Source organism: Haemaphysalis longicornis, unplaced genomic scaffold, assembly GCF_048455015.1.
Source record: "Haemaphysalis longicornis isolate Haplotype H1 unplaced genomic scaffold, Haemaphysalis longicornis Haplotype H1 scaffold_5, whole genome shotgun sequence".
Lineage (NCBI taxonomy): Eukaryota > Metazoa > Arthropoda > Arachnida > Ixodida > Ixodidae > Haemaphysalis > Haemaphysalis longicornis.
The window spans coordinates 56,166,408-56,186,052 of record NW_027526385.1 but is presented as its reverse complement, the minus strand read 5'-3'; the positions used below and the strand labels follow the sequence as shown (position 1 = coordinate 56,186,052).

At 46.8% G+C, this 19,645-nt stretch overlaps 1 protein-coding gene across 1 annotated transcript in view; it reads right to left on the bottom strand.

Annotated features, from left to right (window-relative positions):
• The window catches only part of Hrs (Hepatocyte growth factor regulated tyrosine kinase substrate), a 36,580-nt gene that overhangs the window by 10,444 nt on the left and 6,491 nt on the right, over positions 1–19,645 (bottom strand). Inside the window, exons 7-13 of the mRNA XM_077670419.1 lie at positions 18,805–18,932; positions 17,534–17,612; positions 14,935–15,039; positions 11,166–11,246; positions 7,327–7,548; positions 1,187–1,412; positions 311–483 (exon numbers count right to left, since the gene is read on the bottom strand). Coding sequence (XP_077526545.1) covers positions 311–483; positions 1,187–1,412; positions 7,327–7,548; positions 11,166–11,246; positions 14,935–15,039; positions 17,534–17,612; positions 18,805–18,932 — 1,014 coding nt within the window. The remainder of the gene's footprint in view (positions 1–310; positions 484–1,186; positions 1,413–7,326; positions 7,549–11,165; positions 11,247–14,934; positions 15,040–17,533; positions 17,613–18,804; positions 18,933–19,645) is intronic.

Genomic DNA, 19,645 nt, shown 5'->3' with positions numbered 1-19,645 from the left:
CAGCAGTTTTTGCACAAAAGCTGTCAAAAAATCAAATACAAAAATCCAAATATGTTTGAATATTCTTTCTGTCCAGAAACAAATTCTATATCTACAATCAGCCTGAAGAACTGCATACGCCCCCTAATTTTCCTCATCATAACTGTAAAAATAAACTTTTTTGGTTTAAGACCAGTGTGCCCCCTGGCCTAGCCAACTAGCCCAGAGGACCAGCTTGTTAGCAAGCCCGGTGTACTGGTTGGGTGGTGGCATCCATTTTGGATGGGACAAAGAAGAGGAAATTGGCCCTTGCCCGACCCCACCCTGTTACCTGCTTCTTCTGGCGCATGATGTGCAGCTTCTGGGCCATCTGGATCTGCCGCTGGCGTTCCGCCTCGTCCGCCTCCCGCCGCAGCTGCTCCCGGTGCTCGTCCCGAAGGGCATCCAGGGCGGCCCGGGCATCCCTGATCTGGGCCAGCTTGTCCTGCAGACCCTCGTAGTACTCTGCACAGCAACGACACTCAGGGAATCAGCAGGGATCCACGCAACCATGCATTTTGCTTTCGTCTCACTCAAAAGCAAGCCTTTCACTTTATTCAAATGTAATTGATGAAGGCTTGCAAACTGCCTTAGCTTCCGTAGACGACTAGAGTGAATTGAAAGCTTGTCCTCTCGTGGTGAGCACATGCAGAGAAGACCACAGCCTGTGAAAAACCACGAAGTTTGTGGTTACATCATGGGGGCAGAGTCTCGAATTCTCCAAATAGCCAAACACGAGCTCCCCAAACTCTCCACGTTAAAGTTTGAGTCATGCCCACAAAAAAAGTGACGTAAACTGGGCCTTAGTGGCCTAGCCCGCACGTTGTTCCTGGCCTCTAAGTAGCAAGAACTGAAAGTCTTGACGTGAATGCCACTGCAATTCATCATCGCCCACACGTTGGCCAGTCTCAGTTCATGCTTTACAGCGGGCGAAAATTGCGAAAGCAAAATAACAGAACCGAACTTTGGTGCCACTACTGCTTTAATTAAAAGCACTGAGTCACTTCTGTCAAGAACAGAGAGAAGTGGCTTGGCCAGAAAGCTCCAAACCAGGACTGCCCACCTGAAACTGGCACCAGCAAGAACTACTATAATGCTCTTGCCGACTCTATCCAATTTCTCCCAGCAATTCCTGCCTGTTTTGAGAGAGAGAGAGAGAGAGACTCACCCCGGAGGTCCTCCTGCTGCTGCAGGTGGTGCAGCAGCTGAGAGTGCATGTTGCTGACGTTGAGGAAGAGGCTCTGCACGTACGAGTCGTTGCCCACGGGCCTCCCGCGGGCCGCGTTGCTCTGCAGCCGGTTCACAAACACCTCCAGCGTGGTGCGCAGGTGGCCCACAAACTCCTCCAGCTGAGAGTCCGCCTCCCCCCCGCCCCCGCCAACAACCTCGCCCTTCTGCACAGAGGGAGAAGGGGGAGGGAAAAAAAAAATTAAAGTCGTTCCACTCAATGTGAAAGCTGTCAGAAGTGCAGAGCAGTGATTCGCCATAATGGGCTGTAGCGCCGTTGTCCGCTCACTGCTACCACCCAACGCAATTCAAATTTCCCGCCTTCGCAGCGCTCGCACGCCCCCTGCCTGAGCCTGCGCCAGCGAGAGTTCTGTTCTTTTTGTGCTTGCTTTTCCTCCCGCACGTGCCGGTGTTGCACTGCCCCCTTTTTTTCGCTTACTATCGTAAAAACCAATACAACGAGCGTTCCTAACTAAATGAATGCGGGGTGCTGCTGGTTAATTACGTATCATCATCATCATCATCATCACCAGCCTATCTACGCCCACTGCAGGGCAAAGGCCTCTCCCATTATTCTCCAATTACCTCGGTCCTGTGCCAACTGTGACCAATTTATCCCCGCAAACTTCTTGATCTCATCTGCCCATCTAACTTTCTGCCGCCCCCTGCAACGCTTGCCTTCTCTAGGGATCCACTCTGTTACTCTTAATGACCAGCGGTTATCTTGCCTTCGCATTACATGCCCTGCCCACGTCCATTTCTTCTTCTTAATTTCTACTAATATGTCTTTAACACCAGTTTGCTCTCTGACCCACTCCGCTCTCTTCTTGTCCCTTAATGTTACACCTATCATTCTCCGCTCCATTGCCCGCTGAGTCGTTCTCAATTTAAGTTGAACCCTCTTAGTGAGCCTCCAAGTTTCTGCCCCGTAGGTGAGTACCGGTAAGATGCAGCTGTCATACACTTTCTTCTTCAGCGACAATGGTAGGCTGCTATTCATTATCTGAGAATGTCTGCCGTATGCACCCCACCCCATTCTGATTCTTCTAATTATCTCTGCCTCATGGTTGGGATCCGGGGTCACAACTTGGCCTAAATAGATATATTCGCTTACCACTTCCACTGCCTCGCCACCTATCTCAAACTGCTGAGCTGTCCCGATGTTATTGATCATTACTTTAGTTTTCTGCATATTAATTCTCAGGCCCACGGTTCTACTCTGTTCGCCCAGTACGGAAAGCATGCTTTGCAATTCGTCCCCCGAGTTACTTAGCAAGGCAACGTCATCAGCAAATCTGAGGTTACTGAGGTATTCTCCATTAACCCTTACTCCCACCTGTTCCCAATCCAACGTTCTGAATACTTCTTGTAAGCATGCTGTGAATAACATTGGAGAGATTGTGTCTCCTTGTCTGACACCCTTCCTTATAGGTATTTTACTGCTCTCCCTATGGAGGATGATGGTAGCTGTAGACCCACTGTAGATATCCTCTAGTATTCTTACATAATGCTCATCTACCCCCTGGTTCCGTAATGCCTGAATGACTGCTAGGGTTTCGACCGAGTCAAATGCTTTCTCATAATCTATGAAGGCTATATATAGGGGTTCAGTATACTCAGCGCACTTCTCTATCACCTGATTGATCGTGTGAATATGGTCCATTGTTGAATAACCTTTACGGAACCCTGCTTGTTCTTTAGGTTGACTGAAATCTAAGGTTGCAGAGATTCGGTTAGCGATTACCTTGGTAAATACCTTGTAGACGACTGACAGTAAGCTGATCGGCCTGTAATTTTTCAAGTCCTTCATGTCGCCTTTCTTATGGATTAGGATGATGTTCGCGTTCTTCCAAGATTCCGGTACCATTGCGGTCATTAGGCATTGCGTATACAGGTTTGCCAGTTTTTCAAGTACAATTTCTCCGCCATCCTTCAAGAGGTCTGCTGTTATCTGATCCTCACCAGGTGCTTTGCCCCCTTTCATTTCTTTCAAAGCCTTCCTTACTTCTTCGGTCGTTACTGGTGGGATGTCTATCTCCTCTGAACTGCTGTCTCGTTCGGCATTATCCTGTATGTCCCGGCTACTGTACAGATCCCTATAGAACTCCTCAGCCACTGTGACTATTTTATCCCTATTTGTGATGACATTGCCTTGCTTATCCTTAAGTGCATACATCTGATTTTTCCCCACGCCAAGACGTCTCTTCACTGCTTTCAGGCTACCTCCGTTCTTTACAGCGTATTCGATCCTCTCCATATTATACTTCCGTATGTCAGCTGTCTTACGCTTATTGATTAACTTCGAGAGCTCGGCTAGTTCTATTCTGTCAGCTGCGGTAGAGATTATCATGGTTTGCCTTTTCCTGATTAGATCTTTCGTCTCCTGTGAAAGTTTACCAGTATCCTGTCTAGCCATAGTGCCCCCGACTTCTATTGCACACTCCGTGATGATGCGTGAAAGGTTGTCGCTGGCTTCCTGGGTCGTAGGCTCGGCTTCCTCGTTAAGGGCGGAATATCGGTTCTGCAGCGCGATCCTGAATTCTTCTACTTTACGTCTTACTGTTAGTTCGTTTATCGGCTTCTTTCGTACTAGCTTGTTGCGGTCCCTCCTCAAATCTAGCCTAATTCGAGATCTTACCATACGGTGGTCACTACACCTTACCCTTCCGAGCACTTCCACATCCTGCACGACGCCAGGGTTATCGCATAATATGAAGTCTATTTCATTTTTGTGCTCCCCATTCGGGCTCCTCCAGGTCCACTTCCGACTCTCCCGTTTACAGAAGAAGGTATTCATTATGCGGATGCAGCGATGGCGTAGAGGTAGAACACCCGCCTCGCGTGCAGGAGGACCGTGGTTCGAATCCCGGTGCCAGACAATTCCCACCGGATTAAAAAAAAAAAAAAAAAAAAAAAAAAAAATATCCGCGTATGATGGAATTGCACAAAGGGGCTTGGGGTGCGGCCTGACCCCGGCGACCATTGCCGGTAATGCACTCCCTCACCAGAGCAGGATTGGCCACCCTGGTGTAGTAACGGCCACAACCTCCCATGAATACGCCAACTAACCCTCGGCCCTCAGTCCCCAGCGGCTGCGAAGCAACTGACCACGGCGGCGGTCAGACCTGTGACGCAGCAGAGGGTGCTAAGAATCCCTGGATTCGGACAGGCCGCCAATGGAATCTGAACCTGGCAACGTTTAACGCACGAACCTTATCTAGCGAAGCAAGTCTCGAGGTGTTGTTCGAGGAATTAGAGGGCATTAAATGGGATGTAATAGGGCTTAGCGAGGTTAGGAGGGCAGGCGAAGCCTTTACGGTGCTGAAAAATGGACACGTCCTATGTTACCGTGGTCTAGATGACAGAAGAGAACTGGGAGTGGGATTTCTAGTCAATAAAAGCATAGCTGGCAACATAGACGAATACTATAGCATTAACGAACGGGCAGCAGGTCTTGTAATTAGGCTCAATAAGAGGTACAAGCTCAAGGTGGTACAGGGCTACGCGCCCACATCCAGCTACGACGACCAAGTAGTGGAACGCTTCTATGAAGATTTGGAATCGGCAATGGCTAAAGTAAAAACACAGTATACCGTAGTTATGGGGGACTTCAATGCTAAAGTTGGCAAGAATCAGGCTGGAGACAAGGTAGTTGGGAACTTTGGTCTGGGCTGCAGAAATAGCAGGGGGGACCTACTAGTTGAGTTTGCAGAACGGAATAACCTCCGCATAATGAATACCTTCTTCTAATTACGTATATTTTCCCTCAAATGTACCTGCAGTTTTCTTTGCGCTAAACAACGGGGAGATGTATGACAAGCGCCAGCGGTTCACGAGTTTTGAACGCTTATGACTATTTAACCTATTGGATTTCAAAGCCCCTGTGTGACGCCACGATGACAGCTGCTACAACGGAGCACCATGTGGCTCTATTTGGGTCCAGAGTGAGCTACGACGACAAGGCAAGCCCCTAAAGTGCTCTGCACTTAAAATGGAGTTATCAGTCCTGTAACTCTATCAAGTGCAAGAAACGGTGGAAGGCCACACTCTGCAGCCCGGACCCAAACATATAGGCCCATTTGGTTGCCAGGGCTGCCAAGGTCGCCGATCAGTTCACGCTGACAGCCATCAATGCGACCTAACCACCAGCATCGCTTTCAAGATGCATCATCGCTGATATTCATTGAAACAAAGTTTATTCTATCTTTCTCTGTCTGTTACCACGCCTCCAAACTTTCAAAAGTTCCACCGAATCTACCCCCACTAAACATCAAAGGACGAACGTCAAAGGACTTTGGGCCAAACTATGAAAATGGCCGATAGAGTTGGCAGTTACTTTAGGAAGCAACGTTAAAAACCCGGGGCTTTTTTGTGCGTATACAGTTCTATTTTATCAGAGCCATGCATGAACCCTCCATTACTGGCTTCAGTCACATGCAAAACATTTATCGACTGCTACAAAAAGAGGGTCCCCTGAAAAGTGTGCCTCGCAGTTTGATATATAGGGTGTTTCAAGCCACTTGGCTGCAGGCTTGGAATTCTGAAGGCTGAATTGTCCAAAAACGAAATGTATACCAATGATTCAAGGTATAATGGGCCATCTCACCTTATTTATACTTTCCGGTTAAAAAAAGTAACATGCGATTCCAACTGAAATTTTAGTTGCTAAACTCAAGAGAGCCGAAAGAAATGCTGAATGCGGCAGTAGTTATCATGACAATTCTATTAACCGAGAACATTTTTCAAGGCACAAGATAAAAAAATGCGGAAAATTCAAACAACAGGCCAGTGGACTGCACCCTTTAGTTGTCGCGCCATTCAGCACGCTTTCACACTGGACATTCCAGGGGATTATCCAGAATTGCAAGTTTGGGGGGGGTGTCGAAATTCTTCTCGAGGGGTGTTGGGGGGTGTGTATATTATCCCTACCCTTGTCGCATGAATCTCGTACAGCCAGCCAAAAACCGCACCAACATTTTGATACAGTTCCTTTGAGCACCACAACTTCTCACTTACTAAAAGGAATTCACACAGAAACTTAAGTATTCAACACGTTTTTTGTCGTTCTAACATCTAATTGAAAGTTTGCTTAGAAGTTCAGATGTTCAGAAGTGTACCATTTTGACTAATTCATCAATTACTCAAAATAAAAATGAAGAACATGGCTACATAGTTCCTACCGTCCCGAATGGTTTTCACTTACTTCCATTGCAGGAAAATTTAACAATTCTTGGCCCCAAGTCCCATCAAACACCTTACATCTTGTTTGAGAACACCACAAGTTTTCCCCTTGTGAAAGGAATTCTCACAGATTAGTTTGCTATTGGTTTTTCAACCGGTTTTTGGACACACAACATCACAATTGAAACAATTTTCTCCAGAATTAATTTGTTCAGTAGTTAACCGTACTGATCAATGCCTTAATTACTCCAAATACCAAATGATAGGGTGAGACACTTTCCACCGCCACGCCACGATTTTGTACACTATACTTCTTTTGCAGTACTATAACTCAACATTTCTCATTCTTGCTTCGTAATAACGTGAAACACTGGGGCTCTTTGATTTACAGTTTCAGACTCACCGCAGACTCTCCAAAAAGCTATCCACCATTCATTTGAACAGCGAAGCTGTTTAGCAAATTGTAACTTTTCGTGTCCGCAGTTAAAAATACCAAGAAATTGCCGAGCGCACGCATGTCATAATGTACGCCCCTCAAAGGTGATGTCCAGTGACTATCACTTCCAAAAACATGAAAGAGGCTCACGCTTATAGCAACAATGATGGAGCAAAGGTCATTCAGGCAGCGAAGAAGAAGCAAATCGTCTGCAATCATGGACTTAAATGTCCCCCCCCCCCCCCTTTTTTTTCATATATATTTCTATGGCGTGAAGAATCCTCCAACATTGTGGACTATCCGCAGCGAGTCCAAAACTACGAATCAAAGAGCCCCACTTACTCAACATTTTGGTCCAGTTCTTTGTTCAGCGTAAAACATGAAAGGCTTCCTAACACATCCCGCAAAAACCGATTACTTTGCCATTTCCCCGAGATGCACAATGACACGAGTCCCACACTCACGTCTGCATTCTTCAGCGGTACAGAGTAGGGCGATCCTGCGGAGGTGGGCGCACTGGGTATGGGGCTCTGGCGAGACGGCAGCCCATCGACTGCGTTGGCGCCGTCCTGCTGCTGCTGCTGCTGCCTCTGCTCCCAGTAAGCGCGGTTCAGGTAGCGGGCCAATTCGGGGTCCCCGTCGGCCAGGTCCTTTCGCCGCATCTTGTCCGATGCCTTGTCCCCAGCCTGCTCCGAAGTCATCGCACCGAAACTCATTACTGGCACACAACAACAGGCTACAGCTTTCCCCGCTGCACATGGAAACTGGTAAACAGAATTAGTGTGGTCCAACTTAAATGTCAGCACGGCAGCTGATCAGCATGGCTTTGCTGCTGGGAGTGTTTTGCTTCCAAACAGACTGAAGAATACCCCTGCCACATGGCAGATCTAATGTCATTTAAAGCAAATGTCATCCGCTCTAAATGCAATTAACATGGCGCTACACGAGAATAGCCAATGACATTGGCCTAACAAGTACTAACAAATCAGGAAATGTCGTCCCCAGTGCGCACGCTACCCTATTACAGATTTTTTGCGGACTTGTCTCGGCTTGTGATGTCTACTGATGCCACCTAAACCGGTGATTTTCTTATTTTTATTAAAAAAGTCTTTTGTTATGTTTCTAAAAAATTATTATGTAGGAAAACGTCCTAGATGCACTTGAAATATAATTTTGCGGTTCTGTGAGCTCGCTAGTCGTCACCACTATCACTATCAAATGAGATTCGTTTCGTCGTGTAGACCCGCACAGCCAAACCGAATGTCATTAACAGCTAATTGAATGACATTAGATTTGCCGTGTGACAGGGGTATAACAGGCAACAAAATGCCTTCTCACCCTGTACCACTGGGTACACGATACACAACACTTACAGCAGAGTCCAACTTTCGGTTGCATTAAGAACTGATTTAATTTGGGGCTTGGTCCATTTCCCATTCCTTTGAAAAAACTCGGGCCTAATTTAAAGGGGCACTGACACAAAATTTTGAAGGCGAGATAACTTCTGAGATAGATTGGTGGGAACACAGAAACGCACTGCCCTCCGAAACTTGAAACACCAAAAATTTAATCTTCACATGCCCATAACCAACTCCTGTACCCTAAGCATTTCTTATGCAGCATAGCAAGCTAGGCGTGGTATAGGCCTGAAAATGTAGGTTCGACTGCAAATGTAATGAATGAGCACATGGTTTCGCTTTTTTTGCTTTTGAGATAGATATCTCCTTCTGTGCGAAACACATCAGAGGCACAGCATGACTCTGCATTTTCAGAATGGATAAGTTAAACGTGCGAGGCCAAGAATTATACCTGAATAGCGAAGCACTGGTTAACTGGGAACCCAGCCAAGCATAGACTGCACAATTTGATTGGTATTTGCTTGGGGATTCATACGAGAAGGGGCGCATTGTGCAAAAATTACGGTGAGAGCAGTTTGATGAGTCACTGCTGCTGCAGTGTCAAAAGTACACTTGCTAAACACCTCTAGCAGCATTGCAAGTGTAACAGCAATGAAATTTGGGCAGGCTAGTATGGTGCCATCTCATAAACCTGGGCAAAATGCGTTTCGGGAGTGGATTTCCTTGGGCTCGTTTTCAAGGCGCCATTGTAATCACACTTGCCTCTTGGTGGTAGTGTAGACACTTGACACACAACATGCTTTAATAATGAAGCCCTGAAAGACAAACCTAACTATGTGGTCAATGAATAACCACCTAAAACCTTAAATGTAAACCTTGGCAATAGCTTTCCAGAACCAACTTCGTCAGTTGGCTGTTTGCTACAGCTACGGACACCGATGGCAAGTGATGTGGTGAGAATTCAATAAAGCGTAGATGAGGGACTGGGGAAGAAGACACAAATGGCAGGAAACAGAAAAGCACAAAAGCAGTTGTGCCAGACTTTTCTCCCGCAAGTGTGTCTAAAAAAATAATTAGGGGGAATGCTGGCAGCACTGTGCCCCTACCGTATTTATTCCAGTATAAGGCGGTCACAATTATAAGGCGAGGGTGGAGTTTGGGGAGTCAAAAAAAATCGCCGCACGCGCGCGCGCACGCACACGCGCACACACACACAAATGCTCACTGTATGGGATCCGAACCCTTGACCTCCAGAATCCAGATCCTACATGGCAACCCTTATTTCTGTCATAATTCAATGAGCCCCTCATTTCCCATTCTGATTCGCTATGTGCGCGTGCACGCGCCCACACGCACACGCACACACACACAGACACACACACTGAGCTTAGAATATGAGGCAGGGTATGACTTTGAGACTACGATTTTGGAAGAAAAAAAAAAAAATCGCCTTATATTCTAATAAATATGGTATGTGAAGTCCCTGTACGCTTAAAGTTGGCGCTCCACTGAGTTTCCTAAAGCAATGCTACACACCGACACACAGCCAGCTGTGCAGCGTCACTATCAAGCATGTTTAAGGCCTAGAGCTACCTATTTCTTCAGCTCAGCGGGTGAGGCTTCTACAAAAAGCGAGCCAGCAGCAGTGCTAAAACTAAAAACGGGCGGAGAGGCCTACCAACCACTCATTACAGAGGCCGGTTTCAGTGCACTTAAAGGGGTCACGAATACCAAATACAGCTTTGTTCAATTTGGGGAAGACCTAGCCTGCGGTAACTGACTTCTCGGCCCCATCCCCGCCACCAAAGGTGTTGTTTAACCGAGAAAATGCAGGAAATGCTGAAAGACTGAAATTTCCTGCTACAGTGATGCAATATGGGCAGGAGTGATAAGTATGGGCCAGCGCTAAAAAATTAAAGTCGTTCCACTCAACATGAAAGCTGTCAGAAGTGCAGAGCAGTGATTCGCCATAATGGGCTGCACCGCCGTTATCCGCTCACTGCTGCCACCCAATGCAATTCAAATTTCCCGCCTTCGCAGTGCTTGCCCGCCCCCTGCCTGAAACTGCACCAGTGGCAGTTCTGCTCTTTTTGTGCTTGCTTTTCCTACCGCAAGTGCCAGCGTTGCACTGCCACTTTTTTTCGTTCACTATCGTAAAAACCAACCCAACGAGCGTTCCTAACTTAAATCAACGCAAGCTCTGCCACTTAATTATGTATATTTTGCCTCAAATGTACCTGCCGTTTTCTTTGCACTATACAATGGGGAGATGTATGACAAGGGCCGGCAGTTCACGAGTTTCGAACGCTTATGCCTATTAAACCGCTTGGCTTTCGAAGCCTCTGGGTTACGCCGTGGCAACGAAATGCCGTGTGGCTCTACTTAGGTCTAGCGAGCGAGCGAGCCACGACGACAAGGCGAGCCCCTAAGTGCTCTGCACTTAAAACAGTGATCAGTGTTCACTGTACATTAGCATTCAAGGGATGCGACTGAACGAGACTAGAGGCCCCATTACAATCGCCCATTCACGTTTCTTGGCAGTGGCTAGGGCAGGCGGCCACCAATCCCACAAGCAAGATTCCGCGACGTCATAGAGAAATCGCCGGAAAGTGGCCAGGGAGTCGTCATTGCTTCGCGCATTTTCCGTAATATCTCAAAGTTTTGTCTGAAGTTTGTGATAATGTTGCTGTCATCGTCATCAAGACAAAGTGGTCTTTCTAATGCACCAAACTTGTATTTTGTCTTCGTGACCTCTTTATTGCCTAAGCCAACTGTTCCTCCAGCTCAGTTGGTGAGGCCCCTACAAAGAGCAACCTGGCAGCACCAAACCAAAAATGTGCTCAAGGCATTCGGGCACTACAAATGCCAGTTTTGGAAAACCTAACTACACAGAAAGAGATAAGCATAGGTGAGGGAAACAAAACAAAACAAAATACTGTGCTCACATCTGCAGCAGCAACAGCAGGCGGGGGTGTGCTGGCGATAGTAGTGCTTGGTGCTGTGCTTGGCGGTTGCCACGACCTCCGCTGAAAAGGTAAGCCTTATAGTAAAGCCTCAGTGCACCCATAAAAGTTCGCACACAACGGGGACATGTACCGTATTTTCCCGATTCTAAAGCGCACCCCTTTTTGCTAAATGGGCGCCATATTTGTGTGCGCGCTACAATCGGGCACAAAACCGAAATAAGCTTTAAAGTGGCCAGCAGCATTGCCATACGGAACGGACACGAAGTACCCCTGAAATCCAACTCAATCCAACAAAAACACTCCGTCAACACCCCCGTGAGTGAATTTTAACGCACCAATTCCTCAATGGCATCTCGCATACCTTGGTCAGATGTTGCACATTTTTTTGCGCTGTCGCAATTAGCCCGTCATGCCTAGAATTATGAAGATCAAGGCACTTGAAATCGCAAACAGCTTCAATGCTCCCCGCTATAACTTTATTTCAAACAGCAGCTGGATAAGAAATCTTATGAAGAACAATCATTTTTGGCTTCCACAGCTACATATGCCAAATAAAATCTTTCTTCCGGGTGCGTGGTGTCATGTCTCTCACCTGCACGGTACTTTCAGTGTAAATTTTTTTTTTTTTCTGAATTTTCATGCGTGAACTTAGCCGCGCGTTACAAATGGGGATGCGTTAGAATCGCGCAAGTACGGTAAGCATATGGTCAACCTGTTCCCTTACTCATGGAAACCAGGTAAAGGAAGCTATTTTTCGTGAAAAATACCTCTTGCAGTCTTCATGAGTGACCCTCAATCCTTCAACACGTCCCACTTAGAAACCATTACACAACCCACTCACCTGTCCTAGAGGTACTCAAACAAATTACACAGAGCGGCGCCACTTTTCTTTATTACAGCCAATAAAGGGAGATTAGAAGCAATGAGTTCTCAAAAAGGTCGTGAGGAGATTTTGGCAAACTTTGTGTTGTGTAGGCCAGTGGTTCTCAGCCATGTCTGCCCTGAGGAACCCTGTTGGGCTTGCAAAAGTCAATGGGGGACCCCACGATGAAGTATATGTTGATCGGTGTCGCAATTCCAAACAATTTGTACTTGCAGCTTACGTCGCCCACACACTAATCAAATGCCCACCTTTCCTGTTTGACGTTAATGACGATAGCCTCATAATGGTAAACAATTTGCTCTTGAATCTAAAAGTCTTCTAAACAGCGATATGCTGCCCTTTCTGTGTGTTTTTTTTCTCAGAGCTGGCATGCTGTGGTGCAAAAAGTAGATGTTAAAATATGTGCTACGCGGAGAAGCTAAGCGTACATGTAATGCGGCAAAGCCATGTTTCTGCAGCGCAAGAAAGTGCTGGCAAAATCGAGAAAAGAATGGCAGGTGGAAAAGTTTTGAGGGAGGCTCACGGACCCCTCAAATGTTCTCGCGGACTCCCATTTGAGAACCACTGGTGCAGGCGCCCACAGCGCTGGACCTTTGATATGCAAACTGTGCCTAGCCACTCATTTGCACGTGATCACCAGGCAGGTTACAAAAAAAAAAAAAAAAAAAAAAAAAAAAAAAAAAGAGTAATAGCTACGGTTTTCCCTGGGCCCTGCTTCCTCAAGAAGTGAACGACGTCACAAAAATTAGCCAATCAAAGCTCCCTCCTGTCCGCACAACATGTCAATGTAGGAAGAAGGGTTTGCAAAGCATCAGATACAATTGCAACGTCAGTGCAATGACGAAATTCGCACACAACTGAATAGGCGTCACCTCCGATGTGGCCTGATAAACATACCCAAGCCAAACTGGATATACAATTATTTGGCACACGGGCAATAGTGTGCAGGCAATAGCAACCACGTTCAACGTAAACTGGGTTGTTGTCAACCATTCGAAATTTTAATTTCAGTCTGAACTGTCATTCTGCTAGCCACAGTTAGCATAAATAAGGCTCGCTCAAGCTTGACTTATGTCAGTAGGTCGGTCACCTTAGAATACATTTCCAGCATCAGACGGAGTTACGGTGGAATACTTAAGCCTCCAACAGGAGGCATAAAACTGGACCGCGTTCTTGGCTGCAAATGGTTATGGCAATTGAAAACAGGAGCGGGTAAGCAAACAGGACGGTTGCAACAAAAATCACAAGATACCAAACAAAAAAAGCAAATGAGATGGATTGTTTCCTTTGCTTCATCTCCTTGTACCACTTAATCTGCCTTCCCCTCATCTTCCTCAGATCTTCATAACAAATATTTATGCGCTAGCTGCCTCAAATAAGTGCAGAAATCTTGGCAAAAGGCAGTTTTATGTTTTTTACACTCTAGAAAAAAAAAAAGAATAATTGGCAAAGTTTTAACCTCTCTAACGATTTCTACTATTTTCGCGTTGGCATAATACTGTATTTACTCGGGTAATGAACCCACTCGCGTAATGAAACCACCCCCCACCTTTCTTCTTGAAAATTTACTTTTTTGTCACTTTGAATAGAAAATGCAGCAAGAATATGCTTTAATCTCAGCATGGTTGCTGATGCCGTAGACGATCGCAGTAACTTGATATCACGCCACAGTACACGTAGAAATGGTAAAAACGCGTTCTAACAAAAAGAAATCTCAACGGTAGCCGGAGACGTGAGCGCGAATGCCGTGGCTCACAATTTAAAAATTGGGCGCTTGCGTAGCACCACCTGCTGAACACAAAACGAACCTTCTTGCACCATAAAAACGTTGTGGCGCGCGAACAAAGCACAAAACGTACTCCGCACTCCTTCCCTGCTATTTGCCCGACCGGCTGGTTCCGCCGGCGTGCGAACAAAGCACTAAATGTACTCCGCACTCCTCTGCTCTTGCTGTTCCGCAGTTACGCTCCGTGGTTTTGTTGTTCAGCTGTGTTCCAATCTTTTTTTTGTGCTCCTGGAGCACGCCGTATGATGGGCTAGTACGTGAGCTACACAGCCAGTTTTAAACTGAAGGTGGTGGAGCATGCGTTGATGCATATGGAAACCGCGTGGCTGGGCGGCACTTCAGTGTTGACCCAGTGCATGCGAGACGTTTTTGGGAAATGAACGGGGATCCCCGTGTATTTCGTGGCCCCAAAAAAGAGAAGTTTCCTGGTGTGGGAAAAAAGTATTGGAATGCCTTGACGGCATGGAAGATGGTGCGCTGCGAGTTGACAACGAATGCGAAGCCACAAGCGACTTGAGTGAGGACAGCTCCGTGGCAAGTAGGGGGCCACTAGCATGTTGGGAATAAAAAAGAAATTTGATTACATAATTACCTACGTGTTTTTATGAAAACGATAAGGCTCTGATAGCGCTTCTCTTAGCAGCTTATATTTCAACCTTTAAAAATCGGTTGAAATTTTTTCCCACATAATGAACCATTCCCCTAAATTCACGCAGAATTTTCTCGAAAAAAAAAGTGGGTTCATTACGCGAGTCAATACGGTATTCCAGAGAAGCACCGCAGTCACTGTTGCGCACATTAACTTCTCACTACGACTTTTTGACAAAGGCTTTGACTGATTGTAGGGTTTAACGCGCCGACACAACGCAGGCGATGAGGCGCGCTGTAGTGGAGGGCTCCGGATTAATTTTGGCCACCTGGGGATCTTCAATGTGCGACGAAGGCTACCATGCCCCCGTCTGACAAACATTCAAACACAAAAGCAGCTGCCGCAAAGCGACCCCACCCGAAGGGCCCAGCACGCGCCATTCCCGCCACCACCACCACCGTCGGAGGAGGAGAGCGCCCACTTTACTCACGGTGGCTCGCTGGTTGGTCTCAACTTCGCTCTTGGACAGTGCCAGCGCCAGCTGCAGCTCTTCCTCTTCCTGCAATTCCTGCTCAGATTTCCCACCAGACGGCTGCTGCACATGCAAGATGAGCGGACCCCCCGTTTTTTTTCCTCCTCCTTCCCTGTTCACCTTCCACCCACTCAACAGCACCTCCTCCTCCACTCAATGCGACCACATCAGACCACTCAGAGAAGAAAAATACTTTCTAAGTTTGTCTTGCAGCAGAAATATTAGAAGACAACTCAGTGATGGCGAAAAAAGTACCAGACACGTAAACACATTTTCGCAGAAGCGGAGCCCCGGTAGAAAAACAAATTCAGCTTTACTGCAGGTTTCTGTCACTCCGTTACACATTGCTACCGCATCACAACTACATTTTGCTTCTATTCTTACACAACTCTCCCACTCCAATATACGAGGTTGCTCTCATGTCTGGCAGTGTTCACAAAAAAGCAGTACACTTCACATATTAAGTGGCGTTGAAGCAACATGTCAGTAAAGATGCAGCCATACACACCCCCATCTCATCATTCAACTGAGGGTTGAGAGGCTACCGAAAGGGGTAGCCAAAATCTCTGCAGTCTGTCAACCACTGCAGGCTACACGCAACAGTACGAGGAACTTCACAGTGCAGTCAAGCATTTCATCAATATGAGGGCCAAGCCTCGCAAGTCCACATTAGCACACAGTTATCTGACCCCGCTGAGAAGAAGTTGACTTGACAAACGTATTATCAGGGCTGATAATCAGGGCTGATAGTAATCATAAAAAAAATGTAATATCAGGGCTGACAGCGCTTGTATTTGTCGTCTTTCTGACGTCCTTATTGAATCACACTCCAAGTTTTACCAAATATCAGGGCGATTAACAAAGCCCAATGCAACACATTTCTAGGAAACTTCTGACTAAACTAGTGAACAAAGGCAAATACTGGGCTTGTTGGTGCGAAACTGCAATTGCACAATTCTGGTTGGAGCTTACGCACAAGGAAATGAGAAAGTTCTCAAAAAGGAATCATTCGTGAGGTTCGTTTAAAGCAGCTTGAAGAGCCAGGAATCTCACTTTACGCACACAAAAATTCCTCTTTACAGAGCCTTTTGCCAGGTTACTACAGTTAAACCTCGTTATAACGAGACGGGCTATAACGAAACAATGGATATAACGAGCAAATCGTAATTCCCCTTGAAAGTCCCCATAGAAACCAATGTATTTAAAACCTCGTTTTAACGAGGTAAAATTTCCCCGTTACGGGATATAACGAACAAATTTAGTTGAGAAATCAAATTTTGAGCTAATTTTGTGCGTGACACGGCAACTGTATTAGCAGTTGCCGTGTCTGTTAACTGTCAGTTAACTGTATTAAATGTATTAGCAGACAGTGCGTGACACGGCAACTGTATTAGCAGTTCAAAACTCCCGCCACGCGCGCGAAGCTGGCTGGCGCACCATGCGGACGCTGCGCCCGCGAAGCCCCCCTCCCCTCCCCTCTTCACCGCGGGCTCCCCGAGAAGCAGTCCAACTAGAGTGAACTAGAATATTCTAGTTCACTGTAGTCCGACGTTCGATTTTCCCACGTATCCCTATGGCTTCGGGGAATCCGCGGACTATCCGCGGTGAGCCCGAGAAGAACCCCAATGCACACGGCGTGCGCGGTTGCGTCGCCTTCCTCCTCCACCCCTCCTCGTATCGCCGACGTCGCTGCGTAGTTGTGTGTGCGTGGGTTTTGGCAGTCTTCAGCCTTATCTTATCGTACTGCCGGCGTGATTCGAACAGCGCGAGTGTGACAGGCGGGAAGCCGAAAGACTATCACGCTTGAACAGAAGACGGCTATGATAAAAGCCGTCGCATCGGGCGCGAAGAAAGGTAAGGTGCACTCCATGGTAAGGTGGCAAGAGACTTTGACGTGTGGACGAGTACGCTGTCCACCATCGTGAGCAACCGAGATTCCATCGTCAGCGCTGTTGCACATGGCTTGAAAAGAAGCGCTAAGGACGGCGTCGGAGGGACTAGATGCGGTGGACGTGCTGCGTCGCTACTTCGGCGCGCACGAGGGCGGCGAAGATGGCGTGAACGTACCGGCCGCAGCTGAGGGAGCCATCGCTCGCATCAGGAAGGTGCATCAATGTCCAATTACGGACTTCTTCGTAGCCAAGTCTGTTTGAAATACGAGTGTTGAACCGAACTGCAATAAAGTAGGTTCGTGACTTTTCCTTTTTACCTCCGGAATGTGTTTATTTTACTGACTATCGCCGTGCAGCAAGATGCTATTTCGCCCGCTTTTTGTTTTAGGTAACTACAATGCATAATATTTGCAGTAAATGTCGGTTACCGCTATAACGAAATATTGGCTATAACGAGCAAATCGCAGTGCCCCTTCAATTTCGTTATAACGAGGTTTAACTGTACTTGCAAATACAACCTTTTTTTCTTTGTTCAAAATTTGATGCCCCCCGTACGGCAACATACGATACTGGCAAGCACTCCAGTTCACAAGAACATTTCAGGCACAAAGCCTTTGCTGGAAAAGGAAGCTTGTTGTAAAACGGCACTCCCGGGAGCCACTTACTCCAGATGACGTCTGGCTTGGGGAAGACTGCTCTGAACCAGCTTTCTGAGGCGCCTTGGCTGGCTGATTCTTGGCAGCGCTGGGAAAAGAAACATATCAATTTAAGTAAGGCTGCCTGAAGTGTGGAACGCACAGTGCTGCAATACATCCAGAAAAAGGGATATCGGTGAGTAGCAGTGGCATTTGCCCTTGCAAACGTTTTCGCCCATAACTGTTCTGAAGAGCAGCTATCTTTCCCTTCTATCTTTTAGAAAGTACCACAAGGACAACATATAGCTTTGCTTTATACGCAAGATTCTGCAGTTCCTACGCCACTTCAATTTTGTTTGCTTGAAAATAGTGTGTTCATTACGAAAGAACTTGAATTTCAGAAGGACAGATTTTACCCAAATTAGTACTCACTTGTAGAGTGGAAGTGTGAGTAGACAACATTGGACCATCAGTTAACTGACTGTCCTATCCCCCCCTACACGTCAAATCAGCAGGAATAAAAAACATTAAAGCCGTTCCGCTCAACGTGAAAGCTGTCGGAAGTGCAAAGCAGTGATTCGCTATAACGGGCTGTAGCGTCCTTATCCACTCACTGCTACCACCCAATGCAATTCAAATTTCCCGCCTCCGCAGTGCTCGTGTGCCTCCTACCTGAAACAGCGTCAGCGGGAGTTTTATTCCTTTTGTGCTTGCTTTTCCTCCGCACATGTCGGCGTTGCACTGCCACTTTTTTTGCTTACAATCGTAAAAACCAGCCCAATGAGCGTTTCTAACTAAGTGAACACGGGCACTGCCGGTTAGTTATGTATATTTTGCCTCAAATGTGCTTGTAGTTTTCTTTGCGCTAAAAAACGGGGAGATCTATGACAAGCGCCAGCGGTTCGCGAGTTTAGAATGATTATGATTATTTAAACTACTTGGTTTTCGAATCTTCTGTGGGACGCCATACGATGGTATGCCAGGCTCTACTTGGGTCCATTATCTCACTGCGGCGCCTGATTCCGGCAGTCACTCGACATCGAGTGCTACAGTGAGCTACGACAACAAGGCAAGAGCCTAAAGTGCTCTGCACTTAAAAATGGCCTCCTAGGAAATCTCGCTGGAGTGTTTCACCTGTGGAACAAAGTTCTGCCCGCCAAACATCACATACTCCACGATAAAAGGAGGAATAAAATGGAGACCCCCATCATTCTTAACAGCGCACACTGTGCTCAAGGAGGATGGGGAGGAGCACCGAGAGGAGGGGAGGATGGAAGAGGCAGGGGGAGCAGGGTACTCACGCGGTGGAGAGCTTCTCGAAGCAGGCCTCGCAGACACGCACCTCCTTCTCGATGCCAAAGCGGGGGATGGGCGCATTCTGAGAGGAGCACTTCTGGCAGAAGATCTGCCCACAGTTGCGGCAGTGGTGCTGCATGGGAAGCAACAGGAAGGGGGTTGCGTCGAGGGTTGCTGCCACGATGCCAACTGGCCCTAACTGGGGGCCCCATTAACTCTTTCACGACCGTGAAAAAATGGCAGATTTTGAGTGTTTCCGGAAAACTTTTTTTTTTCTCTTGAGCTACAGGACACATTTAGCACTGCTATGCATGAAATTGTAGCTCATAGATTTTTCTCTTTCAAACACATAACAGCAGTTTTGTGAAAGGTATAATTCAAAATCATCGTTCACCCGTGAACGATGGACTATGGTGGGGTCGCGAAAAAGTTAAAACATCCCGCCCTGCCTGTGCACCTTGTAAAGTGCTTTCTCCTCTTGGCAACAGAGTTTACTGATCAAAGAAACAAAAAAACAATTGCGCAACAAAGTATACACAGAACACAAATAGGTGATTTAACTGAGCCTAAAAATTATTTTAGGAATTCTAAGATATACGGATTGTTTCTACGTTCCTAAGCTATCATTCAATGTATAATTTAAGGGAGGTTTGAAAATCATCGTTCACGGGAGAACGATGGCCTAAGGCGTGGCCGCAAAAGAGTTACATCTCTTTACATCTCTTTACAAGAGTTACATCTGTGCACTTTGTAAAGTGTTTTGCTCCTCTTGGCAACAGAACCCAATTCTGCCTGCAAAGCAGGTATTGGTGGTATGCCCCTAGTTTTGCCTAATGCATATTCATC